The sequence below is a fragment of the Staurois parvus genome, unplaced genomic scaffold, assembly GCF_062004578.1.
Source record: "Staurois parvus isolate SC_StPar_1 unplaced genomic scaffold, SC_StPar_1.0 ptg000863l, whole genome shotgun sequence".
In the NCBI taxonomy this organism is placed as follows: Eukaryota; Metazoa; Chordata; class Amphibia; order Anura; family Ranidae; genus Staurois; species Staurois parvus.
The window spans coordinates 185250-200460 of NW_028318659.1; the positions used below are offsets into that span (position 1 = coordinate 185250).

The 15211-nt window shown below is 47.6% G+C and overlaps 1 protein-coding gene across 2 annotated transcripts in view; it reads right to left on the reverse strand.

Annotated features, from left to right (window-relative positions):
• DGLUCY (D-glutamate cyclase) overlaps positions 1–15211 on the reverse strand; it is a 44770-nt gene that overhangs the window by 9689 nt on the left and 19870 nt on the right. For both annotated transcript variants that reach the window (XM_089655711.1, XM_089655710.1), the window contains exons 6-10: positions 14077–14199; positions 8379–8576; positions 3095–3355; positions 317–404; positions 85–233 (exon numbers count right to left, since the gene is read on the reverse strand). In XM_089655711.1, the coding sequence (XP_089511837.1) occupies positions 85–233; positions 317–404; positions 3095–3355; positions 8379–8576; positions 14077–14199 (819 nt within the window). The remainder of the gene's footprint in view (positions 1–84; positions 234–316; positions 405–3094; positions 3356–8378; positions 8577–14076; positions 14200–15211) is intronic.

Here is a 15211-nt window from a genome sequence, read left to right on the forward strand (position 1 = left end):
GACGAATAAATAATGACACCAGATGACTGCTGGGACATTCCAGGAAGGCGGCGCAGCTACATTCAGAAATTTCCACATACATACCAGTCGTCGATATACCGCGGATATTCTGTGCCGCCTCAAATAAGTCATCAATGGGATCCACCAAGTGTTTGATGTTTATTTTCCTGGCATTGTAATAATTACCATCCTTGGCCCGTCCAGCTCGTTCTATGGCTACCAAGTGGTCAAACCTGAGAAGGAAATCGTATACTTTTCAACAGCCGCTAAAAGTGTTAGTTCACCTTTACAGGACATCTCTGCCAGGATTTCTAACCTGGGCGAGGCCGGGTCTCCGCTCTCACACAGGAACAAAGCAGCATCCTCTTTGTAAGATAACAAAGGCACGGGTGTTTTCAGCACTCCTGTTCAGAAATAAATACAAATAATATATACAGTATTTAAATATATATATTTTATAGGTACATTTACTAACATTTTTAATGAAAAAAAAATCCAGAATATATGAACCCCTGATGACGTTACATTTGACGAAACGCATCGGGAGGAGTCAGGGTGTATGTCGCCACTCTTGTGCGGCCGGACGATGGCCATCTTAGATGTGGCACGATCAGAAGATCGCTGTTTTTATCCACTGGGGTTTGTAAGTGTAAGTGTCATAAATGCTATAGGTTTATTAATGAGCGTTGCTTCATTCTTCATAATCGACACACGTGTGAACATCACAAACCCAGACTAGCTGGGGGGAGCAAGGGAAAAGCATATGTCAACCACGGCTCCCATATTTTCAAAAATTTAAGTTGGGAGTCGTTACAGATACTTGACATCTTTTCATTAAGCATCAGAGTGGTCATATGGTCTTGCACCCCCCTTGCACCCCCCCATGCCTAAGCAATTGTTCTAGTTGCCGGCAAGAACAAATAGGAAGCCAACTTCTGCTAGTGAGCCAACAGGCCCGGTATTGGACAATGAAGCAAAGCGCACCGAGCATCCCGGCGTAGGGAGAGATGGAACAAGGTGAAAAGGAGGCCAAACACCAATCAGTTTCTGGCATGACAACCATATATGCAACACATCTCCATGATGACCACAACCCCAAAAGTAATGAACACTGCATGCCTGGGCCAAACGAGCCGAGACATCAGTTCCCTTTTAAGCACCTTCCACTAGAAAAGCAACACTTCCATGGGCATTTATCAAGCAAAAAACATATCATAAATGTTATAGGTTCGTTAATGAGCGTTGCTTCATTCTTCATAATCGACACACGTTTGAACATCACAAACCCAGACTAGCCGGAGGGAGCGTGGGACAGACATATGTCAACCACGGCTCCCATATTTTCAAAAATTTACGTTGGGAGTCGTTACAGATACTCGACATCTTTTCATTAAGCATCAGAGTGGCCATACAGTCTTGCACCCCCTGAAGAGGGACAGGCAGGCTTTTCCATACCTGAGCAATTGTTCTAGTTGCCGACAAGAACAAATAGGCAGCCAACTTCTGCTGTTGGGCCAACAGGCCCGGTATGGGACAATGAAGCAAAGCGTACTGACCATCTCGGTGTATGGAGAGATGGAACAAGGTGAAAAGGAAGCCAAACACACAAGACCAAAAAATAATCTGTTTCTGGCATGACCACCATATATGCAACACATCTACACAATGACCACAACCCCAAAAGCATCGATCACTGCAGGCGGGGTTTGCCTGGCCCAAACGAGCCGAGACATCACTTCCCTTTTAAGCACCTTCCACTAGAAAAGCAACACTTCCACGGGCATTTATCAAGCAAAAAACATGTCATAAATGTTATAGGTTCGTTAATGAGCGTTGCTTCATTCTTCATAATTGCCACACGTTTGAACATCACAAACCCAGACTAGCCGGGGGGGGCGTGGGAAAAGCATGCGTCAACCACGGCTCCCATATTTTCAAAAATTTCCGTTGGGAGTCGTTATAGATACTCAACATCTTTTCATTAAGCATCAGAGTGGTCATACGGTCCCGCACCCCCTGAAGAGGGACAGACAGGCTTTTCCATGCCTGAGCAATTGTTCTAGTTGCCGACAAGAACAAATAGGAAGCCAACTTCTGCTGTTGGGCCAACAGGCCCGGTATGGGACAATGAAGCAAAGCGTACTGACCATCCCGGTGTATGGAGAGATGGAACAAGGTGAAAAGGAGGCCAAACACACGAGACCAAAAAAGAATCCGTTTCTGGCATGACCACCATATATGCAACACATCTACATGATGACCACAAACCCGAAAGCATCGATCACTGCAGGCAGGGTTCACCAGGGCCAAAAGAGCAGGGACATCACTTCCCTTTTAAGCACCTTCCAGTAGAAAAGCAACACTTTCACAGGCATTTATCGAGCAAAAAACACGTCATAAATGCTATAGGTTCGTTAATGAGCGTTAATGAACATCACAAACCCAGACTAGCCGGGAAATTTTTGAAATTATGGGAGCTGTGGCTGACAGATGTTTTTCCCACGCGGAAAGACATGTCAACCACGGCTCCCATATTTTCAGAAATTTCCGTTGGGAGTCATTACAGATACTTGACATCTTTTCATTGAGCATCAGAGTGGTCATACGGTCCCGCACTCCCTGAAGAGGGACAGACGGGCTATTCCAGGCCTGAGCAATTGTTCTAGTCGCCAACAAGAACAAATAGGAAGCCAACTTCTGCTGTTGGGCCAACAGGCCAAGTATGGGACAATGAAGCAAAGCGTACCAAGCATCCCAGCGTATGGAGGGATGGAACAAGGTGAAAAGGAGGCCAAACAGTTTCTGGCATGACCATCATATATGCAACACATCTCCACGATGACCACAACCCCAAAAGCATCGATCACTGCAGGCAGAGTTCGCCTGCACCAAACGAGCCGGGACATCACTTCCCTTTTAAGCACCTTCTACTAGAAAAGCAACACTTCCATGGGCATTTATCGCGCAAAAACACATCACAAATGTTATAGGTTTGTTAATGAGCATTGCTTCATGCTTCATAATCGACACGCGTGTGAACGAGCCCTAAAACTATATCATATAAGTGACTGATTGGAGAAAAGCAGGAATTGACCTTGCTCTACTGCCTTCTCAAGGATGCTCCTGTTCATATCAATGGCACGTTCATCTGTCACTATGGCAACCTTCTTCCCCAGAGCCTGCAGCATGGCCGCCATGGCGACTGCCCCGGGTGGTCCATCCGTTTCCTCTGGAGGTTGGTGCTGGAAGTGGGTGGGGAAGCCGGTGGTTATCAGGATGGATTTGGCATGAGATAGAGATAAACAAGATTTCAGCAGCTCATCTTGGACAAGAAGGTTCTTTATTCCCCGGTTACCTGGAACACATTAAAATATCCAGCAAAGATTAAATTAATAAGGGTAAGGTCAGCCATGGCAATGAAAACTAGTTGTATTTAGGGATTTTATTGCTTCCTTTTTGTTTTTTAAATCAAGATTTATTTTTTGTGTTACAAAAATTCTGTACAATGAACAATACAATTACCCTCCCCAACATATACCCCCCGTGCACGTAAATCATATGTAGCACCCCTCTAGTTAGACAGGGGGCGCTAGCTAGGTTTTTACTTAGAGGCTGGTCCGTAGCCTGGGATGAGTCAGCCAAGTAACTTTAGGTCAGGGCTGAGGCCTCTGCAGATCAGTTCCCTGATACCTCCCCCTACTCTAGAAGCTTGAAAAGTTTCTAGAAGGCAGTGGGTGGGGATGAGGAGGGGCTGATCTGCATAATCCTGCACCCCCTGGGCCTCATAAAGGGAGAAGGCAGTCAAGTGGCAAACCCAACTAGTTCTCGTCTGGGGCTCCTCTACTACAGTGGCATTTTCTGGGTCCCCTTGCTCAGGGATTCACTCAGGCAGCTGGGTGAACAGGAGGATTCATCTGGGGTCTGAGGAGGTACACCAGAAGGGTTGTAGAGCTTTTCAAAGGAGAGACATTCATTCTTTTTTGTCCATATCCGTACATAGTTGCTAAAGAGATTTGTCCTCAAGTTCACAGTTCCTTGGGAGTCCCATACACCCCTCAACCCCACCAATACCCCTTAATAAAACTAAAAAAAAAACAAGATCAAGGGCTGTTTACTGTTTCCAGTGGTGCAAGTGTGGAAGAAAATGCATGCTGCCTGGCTGGGAAGGACTATAGGGGGACCCAAAGCTCAGCAACTCCTTAGGGGGTAGTGCTACACATAGAAGAAAAAGAGGACATGTCATGGTTCTACATGTGCATATATTGGCAAGAATAGATCATTTTTTAATTTCCATTTCTGCAGCTCTTTAGGAAAGACAGCCAAAGGTTGTAGAGGTACCAAGCTTCCCATAACAGCATTTGCATTTTTCATATGTAGACTAAGACCCCTAAAGTGCATGCAAACCCAATCACTAAAATCTTATGTGCTTCACCACGTTACAGTTATTTTAGCATTTAGATATTTGTAAATCGTCAGCTTTCCTTAAAATAACTCCTGGTAATTCATCCATGAAGGACCGTGTCCAGGCACTTCCTGCGATAGGATGACAACTCACTGTTCCCATCTCCCAATTCCTCTTCGGTGTTGACCAGTGGTGTATTTAGGATTTGTGCTGCCCTAGGCAACACAATATTCACCCCCCCGGACAGAGTCTGACATTGACCAACAACACCCCTGAACCCGAAAGAGCCTTCCACTACCATCACCCCCATACACCGACCACTCCCCTTCCAGCGAGAGAGAGAGAAAGACACTCACCTTTACAGCTCTGGACATCCGTGGGAACGAGAGTCAAACAGTCCGCAGCCTCTCTCAGATCCCATCTGGTCCCCTAACCGCATGTGTCCCTTCTTCTGTCTCTTCTTTCAGGAGGGCGGTGCTGCCCCCCTGAAAAATGCAGCTCTAGGCAAATGCCTCGTTTGCCTTGTGGTAAATTTGCCACTGGTGTTGTCACCTTGTCACACACTTTCCCCATTTCAGACTACATACATGCTTCCAAAAAGGCCTGGATTCTTTCTTAAATACACAGAATATAACTGGATACTAACATTTATAGGTAAAGTTGATCCAGGGCAGGGGCGGACTGACAACTCATGGGGCCCCCGGGCAATAGGGGATCAAGGGGCCTTGTGTCCTTGCCCAAACTCAAAAAAGCCTATCAAAAAGTTACCAGGGGCATCTCGTGGGGCCCCCTACTGACCCTGGGCCCTCGGGCAGTGCCCCAGTTTCCAAATGGTCAGTCCGCCCCTGATCCAGGGAACATCCGATTGCCTCTCGGGGGATCAGGAAGGAATTTTTTTCCCAGCAGGAGCAAAGTGGATCATGCTTTGCTGGGGGGGGGGGGGGGGGTTGCCTTCCTCTGGATCACCTGTGGGTGTAAGATTATAACTTTTTTTATGGTTGAACTGGATGGACTTTTGTGTTTTTTCAGACAGACTAACTATGTAACATCCATTTCCACACAAATGGTCTACTGTTGTCACCATTAGAAAATCCACCAGTTGCTGGAAAGCAGATTGCAGGAGATGCAACAAAGAACAAAAAAAAAAGCCACAAATTAATGAAATCGGGTTCACACTGCACGCTGCTAGGCCACAGTTTATTTGTACAAACAGCTGCCCAATGGAGGCAGGTATTGAAGATGAAGAGCCTTGATGTGTTATGAGCACAAAGTGCTTAGGCTTCATTCACACCTATGCAGTTGTGATTTTGTGTCCTGCGTTTAGGGTAGCCAATTCATTTCAAGAGGCCGGCTGCCCTATGTGCGAAAATTGCACAAGAGAAGTGCATGACCCTTTTTTCCCATGCTGTACAAAAGCGCACAATACTTTGTTTTGTTATTCATTTTCACATGTATTTGGCAAGATGCATTCGGGGACCAGTAAGCATTAATGGCATCTTCCCCCAGCCTGCGCCCCCGCCCCCTTCTCCATCACGACCAACAACGCCACCATCAGTCCCACCCCACAAGCCAAAGTCCTAGATGTCACTGTAGACTCAAACCTGTCCTTCCAACCCCATGCCCAATCGCTGGCAAACCCATGCAGGCTCCACCTCCGCAACATCTCCAAAATACATTCGTTCCTAACCCCAGACACCACTAAACAACTCGTTCACTCCCTCATCATCTCACGTCTGGACTACTGCAACTCCCTCCTCACCGGCCTACCTCATCACAGGCTATCCCCGCTCCAGTCTATCCTGAACTCAGCGGCCAGACTCATCCACCTTACCAACCGCTCCGTATCCGCCACCCCCCTCTGTCATTCCCTGCACTGGCCTCCACTCAGTGTCCTCCACCCCCCTCTGTCATTCCCTCCACTGGCTCCACCCCCCTCTGTCATTCCCTGCACTAGCCTCCACTCAGTGTCCTCCACCCCCCTCTGTCATTCCCTCCATTGGCCTCCACATAGTGTCCTCCACCCCCCTCTGTCATTCCCTGCACTGGCCTCCACTCAGTGTCCTCCACCCCCCTCTGTCATTCCCTCCACTGGCTCCACCCCCCTCTGTCATTCCCTGCACTAGCCTCCACTCAGTGTCCTCCACCCCCCTCTGTCATTCCCTGCACTAGCCTCCACTCAGTGTCCTCCACCCCCCTCTGTCATTCCCTGCACTAGCCTCCACTCAGTGTCCTCCACCCCCCTCTGTCATTCCCTCCATTGGCCTCCACTCAGTGTCCTCCACCCCCCTCTGTCATTCCCTCCACTGGCCTCCACATAGTGTCCTCCACCCCCCTCTGTCATGCCCTCCACTGGCTCCCGATGTCCAACGCATTAAATTCAAACTACTAACACAGACATACAAAGCCATTCACAACGCCGCCCCAAACTACCTCACTGACCTGATACCCAAATACCACCCAACCTGTAATCTTCGCTCCTCACAGGACCTCCTACTTTTTGGCTCCCTGGTCTCCACCTCCCACGCCCGACTGCAGGACTTCTCCAGGACTTCCCCCATCCTCTGGAACTCACTACCCCAATCCATCAGACTGTCACCTACCCTTCTCACCTTTAGGCGCACCCTAAAAACCCATCTCTTCAGGGAGGCCTACCCCACCCTCACCTAACAGCCGATCTCCTCCAGTCCTCCTACCACTCCATCCCCCAAAGCCACTTCCTCCTGTACCACCTTCCCCTCCCTCCTAGATTGTAAGCTCCAAGGAGCAGGGCCCTCGAACCCCTCATGTATTGTATTGTTACTGTATTGTCTCATGTTCTGTCCCCCCCACTATAATGTACAGCGCTGAGCAAACCTTTCTGGTGCTATATAAATACTGTATAATAATGGCATCGCTGTGCACTTTAACTCACAATTGGGAATGCGCTTTTAGTGATCACTGTGGGAAGGTGCACAATTTTTTTGTGTGCATTCCTGCAATGTGCAAATGTGAACCTAACCAAAGTCATTATTATTATTATTATTATACAGGATTTATGGCGCCAACAGTTTGCTCAGCGCTTTACAATATAACGAGAGACAATACAGCAAAAATACAGTTCAATACAAGAGGGTTAGGAGGGATCTGCTCCTTGGAGCTTACAATCTAGGAGTCATGACGTCCAATCATGCTTTACACGATTTTAAAAGTATAATTACACTTTAACATAATATAACTACTTTATTGGGCAGCACAGGGGCTAAATGGTTAGTACTTCCACCTGGCAGTACTCGGGTCGTTGGTTTGAATCCCAGCCATGGCACCACCTGCCTAGAGTTTGCATGCTCTCCCTGTGCCTGCGTGGGTTTCCTCCGGGTACTCCGGTTTCCTCGCACACTCCAAAGACAAGCTGGTAGGTTAATTGCATCCTGTCTAAATTGGCCCTTGTATATGAATGTGAGTTAGGGACCTTAGATTGTACGCCCCTTGAGGGTTAGGGACCTTAGATTGTACGTCCCTTGAGGGTTAGGGACCTTAGATTGTACGCCCCTTGAGGGTTAGGGACCTTAGATTGTACGCCCCTTGAGGGTTAGGGACCTTAGATTGTACGCCCCTTGAGGGTTAGGGACCTTAGATTGTACGCCCCTTGAGGGTTAGGGACCTTAGATTGTACGCCCCTTGAGGGTTAGGGACCTTAGATTGTACGCCCCTTGAGGGTTAGGGACCTTAGATTGTACGCCCCTTGAGGGTTAGGGACCTTAGATTGTACACCCCTTGAGGGTTAGGGACTGATGTGAATGTACAATATATATGTAAAGCGCTGCAGAAATTGACATCGCTATGTAAGTACCTGAAATAAATAAATAAATTAGCACACTGGGGCCTATTTGTCAAGAATAGTGATAGAACTGCATTTTGCTTTACTGCATTTGACAAAGTTTGTTCCCGTTCTTCTTTTCAAATCGTTTGTGTTGATCACCGTCATTGTGGCATTTACCTGGATCCACTCCGATGATTTTCTCCAGTGCTCGGATCCTGTCTGCTGCCCGCTGTGACACCAGACTGTAGTGTAGGGGATCAGAGGAGATCTGAATGACCAGAGGGGTCTGGCCGCAGTTGGACTCCGGTGCATCCTCATTCTTTATATCCGTGATGAACATACAGCCAGGAGAATGCGTGAATGCCAGGGGAGATTCTGAGACCGAGACAAAGGAAACCATCAAAATGTACAGATTAGATCGTTACAATGATACAAGCTGTCATAGAGGACCAAATTAGGAGCGTCATGGGTCTGGTGCTCAGGCCTTTTTATGCAAATATATAAAATGAAAAGGCACTTTTTTTTGTTAAAACAAATTAAATTAAATAGAGAGGGGGGTGAGAAAGAGAGAGGTGATCAGAGATAGAGTGGTGACAGAGGGAGGGGGAGAGAGGGGAGAGAGAGAAAGGGGAGTGAGAGAAAGAGAGGTGGGAGGTTCTTATGTCTTCTATGGTGGGCTTCTGTTGAGAGGGAGTTGAGAGAGAGTGGTGGGTGTGGGGAGGGGAGGGGTTGGTTAGTATATCTTCTAAGGTGGGCTTCTGTTGAGTGGGGGTGAGAGGGAGAGGGGGGTGAGTGGGAGAAAGGAGGTGAGAGGGAGAGGGAGGTAAGAGAGGGGGTGAGAAAGAGAGGGGGAGAGAGAGAGTGTGTGGGGATAGAGCGAGAGGGGGAGAGAGAGAGTGGGGAGAGAGATGGGGTGAGAGAGGGGGTGAGAGAGAGGGGGGTGAGAGAGAGAGAGGAAGAGGGGTGAGAGAGAGGAAGAGGGGTGAGAGAGGGAGGGGGAGAGGGGTTGAGAGAGAGGGGAGAGAGAGAAAGGGGAGTGAGAGAGAGAAAGGTGGGTGGTCCTTATGTCTTCTATGGTGGGCTTCTGTTGAGAGGGGGTTGAGAGAGAGAGGGGGGTGTGGAGGGGAGGGGTTGGTTAGTATATCTTCTAAGGTGGGCTTCTGTTGAGATTGGGTGAGAGGGAGAGGGGGGGTGAGTGGGAGAAAGGAGGTGAGAGAGAGAGGGAGGTAAGATAGGGGGTGAGAAAGAGAGGGGGAGAGAGAGAGTGTGTGGGGATAGAGCGAGAGGGGGAGAGAGAAAGTGGGGAGAGAGATGGGGTGAGAGAGGGGGTGAGAGAGAGGGGGTGAGAGAGAGAGAGGAAGAGGGGTGAGAGAGAGGAAGAGGGGTGAGAGAGGGAGGGGGAGAGGGGTTGAGAGAGAGGGGAGAGAGAGAAAGGGGAGTGAGAGAGAGAAAGGTGGGTGTTCCTTATGTCTTCTATGGTGGGCTTCTGTTGAGAGGGGGTTGAGAGAGAGAGGGGGGTGTGGAGGGGAGCGGTTGGTTAGTATATCTTCTAAGGTGGGCTTCTGTTGAGAGGGGGTGAGAGGGAGAGGGGGGGTGAGTGGGAGAAAGGAGGTGAGAGGGAGAGGGAGGTAAGAGAGGGGGTGAGAAAGAGAGGGGGAGAGAGAGAGTGTGTGGGGATAGAGCGAGAGGGGGAGAGAGAGAGTGGGGAGAGAGATGGGGTGAGAGAGGGGGTGAGAGAGAGAGAGGAAGAGTGGTGAGAGAGAGGAAGAGGGGTGAGAGAGAGGAAGAGGGGTGAGAGAAAGGTAGAGAGAGAGGGGGGGAGAGAGACAGAAGGGTGGTGAGAGAGAGGGGGGAGGTGAAAGAGATAAGGGTGGTGAGAGAGAGGGGGGAGGTGAGAGAGGGGGGGATGAGAGCGAGAGGGGAAGAAAGAGAGTGGAGAGAGAAAGGTGTGAGAGAAGGAGGTGAGAGAGGAGAGAGAGAGGGGGTGAGACAGAAAGCCAGAGATAGCCTATCAGGAGGCTGCAAAGTAGAATCCACCCCATTAATTTCTCCCTATTGTGCTCTGTCCTGCTTCTCTCAATGTAGCTGACAAACCCCAACCACCAACTGTAGTACTAGAGCACCATAGCAAAAGAGTTTTAGCAAATCAGGAAGCAGCAAGGAATCTCTGCCCATATTCAATTCTAGGGGCCGTGCTCCGGGTCTAGAGGTGGTGGGTGATTCTGCGCCAAGGATTACATCTGTGCACACACCGTACTTCTTCCTCCTTCTCCAAACTCAGTTATAATAGCCTGATATGTCGCTTACACCTTTTTACTCTGGCCTCTTTGTGGGAATTACATCAAAAGAACAGGGATGCGCTCCACCCACGCATGAATTTTGACTTGAATAATTGAACTTATTCAACAATATCATCATCATTATCATCATCAACCACATAAAAATGAAATATTTTCTAAAACATTTGAAATAATATAATTTTAAACTAATATTTTACTACATATTTAAATATTTTACAAATATTTAAATGGCAAAAAATATTTAAAATAAATATTATTACTGCCACTACTACTATTACTACTGATGCTAATCATAATAATAGTAATGATGATAATACTTTTTCCATTTAAACGTCTTAAAAATATTTAAATATATATTTCAATATTAAATTCTCAAAAAGAGAAGAGGAAAGGAACTCAGCCTCAATCTAAGGCTAATCTGCAGAGTGTTGCAGCTGGAACCACAGCTTTGTACAGGCTTCCTGGCAGCTGGAACCACTACTGAAGTGTCTGCACATGCTTGCCACAGACATTAAATCAGTGTGTAAATGAGGCCTAAGATCTAGAGGTTTTCACTATGGCAGATGTCGCAGCCAGGAGCCAGAGCCAATTCAGCAAGAAGACGGTACTGTCGGATCACCAAACACCAGTACGGTCACACTGGGAGGACGGGAAGGAAGTCACATGCTCCTCCATACCTTGAAGTACCAGCATCTATGCTCTAGATCAAGGATCTCCAAACTTTCTAAACAAAGGGCCATTTTGGTGTCCTCCAGACTTTAGATGGGCCGGCCTGTTGCCAGTGAGAGTAAAAAGTGTCCTGGTAATCAGTGGGAGTAAATAATGCCCCATCCTTGGTGTCAGTTGGGGGAATAGTGCCCCATCATTGGTGTCAGTTGGGGGAATAGTGCCCCATCATTGATGTCAGTGGGAGGAATAGTGCCCCATCATTGGATGTCAGTGGGAGGAATAGTGCCCCATCATTGGATGTCAGTGGGAGGAATAGTGCCCCATCATTGGATGTCAGTGGAAGGAATAGTGCCCCACTGTTGAATGTCAGTAGGAGGAACAATGCCTCATCTTTGGGTGTCAACGGGAGGAATGGAGCCTCAGAATTGGGTATCAGTGGGAGGAATAGTGCCCCATTATTGGATGTCAGTGGGAAGATTAGTGCCACATCGTTGGATGTCAGTGGGAGGAATAGTTCCCCATCATTGGTATCAGTGGGAGGAATAGTGCCCCACTGTTGGATGTCAGTGGGAGGAGTAGTGCCTCACCTTTGGATGTCAGTAGGAGGAATAGTGCCCCACCGTTGGATGTCAGTGGGAGGAATAGTGCCCCATCATTGGTATCAGTGGGAGGAATAGTGCCCCATCATTGGTATCAGTGGGAGGAATAGTGCCCCATCATTGGTGTCAGTGGGAGGAATAGTGCCCCGTCATTGGTATCAGTGGGAGGAATAGTGCCCCATCATTGGTATCAGTGGGAGGAAAAGTGCCCCATTGTTGTATGTCAGTGGGAGGAATAGTGCCCCACAGTTGGATGTCAATAGGAGGAATAGTGCCCCACCATTGGATGTCAGTGGGAGGAGTAGTGCCCCACCGTTGGATGTCAGTAGGAGGAATAGTGCCCCACCATTGGATGTCAGTGGGAGTAGTGCCCCACTGTTGGATGTCAGTGGGAGGAATAGTGCCCCACCGTTGGATGTCAGTAGGAGGAATAGTGCCCCATCATTAGTATCAGTGGAGGAATAGTGCCCCATCATTGGTATCAGTGGGAGGAATAGTGCCCCATCATTGGTGTCAGTGGGAGGAATAGTGCCCCATCATTGGTATCAGTGGGAGGAATAGTGCCCCATCATTGGTATCAGTGGGAGGAATAGTGCCCCATCATTGGTGTCAGTGGGAGGAATAGTGCCCCATCATTGGTATCAGTGGGAGGAATAGTGCCCCATCATTGGTGTCAGTGGGAGGAATAGTGCCCCATCATTGGTATCAGTGGGAGGAATAGTGCCCCATCATTGGTATCAGTGGGAGGAATAGTGCCCCACCGTTGGATGTCAGTGGGAGGAATAGTGCCCCATCATTGGTGTCAGTGGGAGGAATAGTGCCCCATCATTGGTATCAGTGGGAGGAATAGTGCCCCATCATTGGTATCAGTGGGAGGAATAGTGCCCCACCGTTGGATGTCAGTAGGAGGAATAGTGCCCCATCATTGGTATCAGTGGGAGGAATAGTGCCCCACCGTTGGATGTCAGTGGGAGGAATAGTGCCCCACCATTGGATGTCAGTGGGAGTAGTGCCCCACTGTTGGATGTCAGTGGGAGGAATAGTGCCCCACCGTTGGATGTCAGTAGGAGGAATAGTGCCCCATCATTAGTATCAGTGGAGGAATAGTGCCCCATCATTGGTATCAGTGGGAGGAATAGTGCCCCATCATTGGTGTCAGTGGGAGGAATAGTGCCCCATCATTGGTATCAGTGGGAGGAATAGTGCCCCATCATTGGTATCAGTGGGAGGAATAGTGCCCCATCATTGGTATCAGTGGGAGGAATAGTGCCCCATCATTGGTATCAGTGGGAGGAATAGTGCCCCATCATTGGTGTCAGTGGGAGGAATAGTGCCCCATCATTGGTATCAGTGGGAGGAATAGTGCCCCATCATTGGTATCAGTGGGAGGAATAGTGCCCCACCGTTGGATGTCAGTGGGAGGAATAGTGCCCCATCATTGGTGTCAGTGGGAGGAATAGTGCCCCATCATTGGTATCAGTGGGAGGAATAGTGCCCCATCATTGGTATCAGTGGGAGGAATAGTGCCCCACCGTTGGATGTCAGTAGGAGGAATAGTGCCCCATCATTGGTATCAGTGGGAGGAATAGTGCCCCACCGTTGGATGTCAGTGGGAGGAATAGTGCCCTATCATTGGTATCAGTGGGAGGAACAGTGCCCTGCCGTTCGATGTCAGTAGGAGGAATAGTGCTCCACCGTTGCAGCAACAGATTCCAAATGCAAACAGCACACTTGAAATGAACTCTGGACCTTTTATCTGTTCATTTTAATTGGGATAATGAGGGAATAACACACACCTAGCCATGGAACAGCAGAGAAGCCAATTGTCCTATTACTTTTGGTCCCTTAACAAGTGGGAGGCACATATGCAAACTGTTGTAATTCCTACACCGTTCACCTGATTTGGATGTAAATACCCTCAAATTAAAGCTGGCAGTCTGCAGTTAAAACACATCTTGTTCCTTTCATTTCAAATCCATTGTGGTGGAGTATAGAGCCAAAAATGTTAGAATTGTGTCCATGTCCCAATATTTATGGACCTGACTGTACCTAAACCCGTTTCATTACTTTATTTGCAAAAGCAGACAACAAGTAATAGGAGGAAGAAGCACACATGGGGATTCAACACAGCAAGGAGGGGAGTCTATTACCTAGTCTTATGGGGATAACAATGTATTTGTGAACATTTCTCGCTGTGTTTTGAAGACATTTTATAAGGGCAAATTAGCTGGGGAGATAGGTCAACGTTCAAGAAGACGGCTACATTAAGGAACAAATTGTATGACGTGAGAATACCATGATACATACTGCAGCTCATTACCGCTTCCACACCAGTGACACCACAAGCCCAGAAGACGGGGACATCCCCTGGCTGAGCCTCTACTGGATCACCATAATCTGCTCTCTGAAGATCCTTAATACCTAGAAGATCTAGAAAAAGACGTACACAAGTACAGGTCAGGACATTTGGATTGTATAAAAAATTGTAATAAGAATGCAGCTTTACTATAATAATAAAACCAGATTTAATACCATAAATATACTGTAGGACGTGCAACGCCTGTCCACCTCCCGCTGTCTCCATGAAGCCCTTAGTGGGTGAAACACGTTGAAGCGGAAAGTGGACAGGTGAGTTTACATGTCACAGTATCAACAACCTGTCACGCTTAAAAATAGTTAAGTGCCTTACAATCAAATACATAAATATACATCCACAGACATAAATCAAAAAATATTAGGGAAAAATGGACAGAAAATCCAATAAAGAGCTTAAGAATAGTCAGTGCACCAAACAATAAACAGAAGTCCAACACCAATAGACTTGGTTCTTGTATTCACACAGAAGGTCTTCATGAATCCAGACCAGCTTCATATGTGTAACATTGTATGTTCCCTGCAAACAACACATGTATGATAGTACCAGAGCACATATGACTCTCAATGTATGAAAAATCAAAACACGCTTGTACATGTATGGCCACCCAATAGAAATCTGTGATGCACCGTTTCTCCACCATCCACACAAACTCCACTAGAGTAACTCTGTATACAATGATCGGCATCCAGGGAACTACAATTCCTAGAATTCCAATCACATTCGTGCATGCGTGGTGACGTCACAAATTCCAGCTCTGCTCTACGCGTTTTGTCATAAATGATGTCATCAGGGGAGATTACATTTTAGGAATCCTTTATTATATTAAAACTGGTTCTACTTCAGTGAAGGCATCAGTGTGCAGCCCATTAATTTCTACTTCATAAGCTGCACAGATGAGCAGAGATGCGTTTTTGGGCATGCACCCATTGTGAGTCAGAGGTACGGGGAAATAGGACAGTTTGCAGCTGTACAGTTACTATTAATTCCTATAATAATACGGCTTAGGTCAGCCATACAGTACATAGGTCGAAATTCCCTGCTGAACCGGACAAATTTCGGTCCATG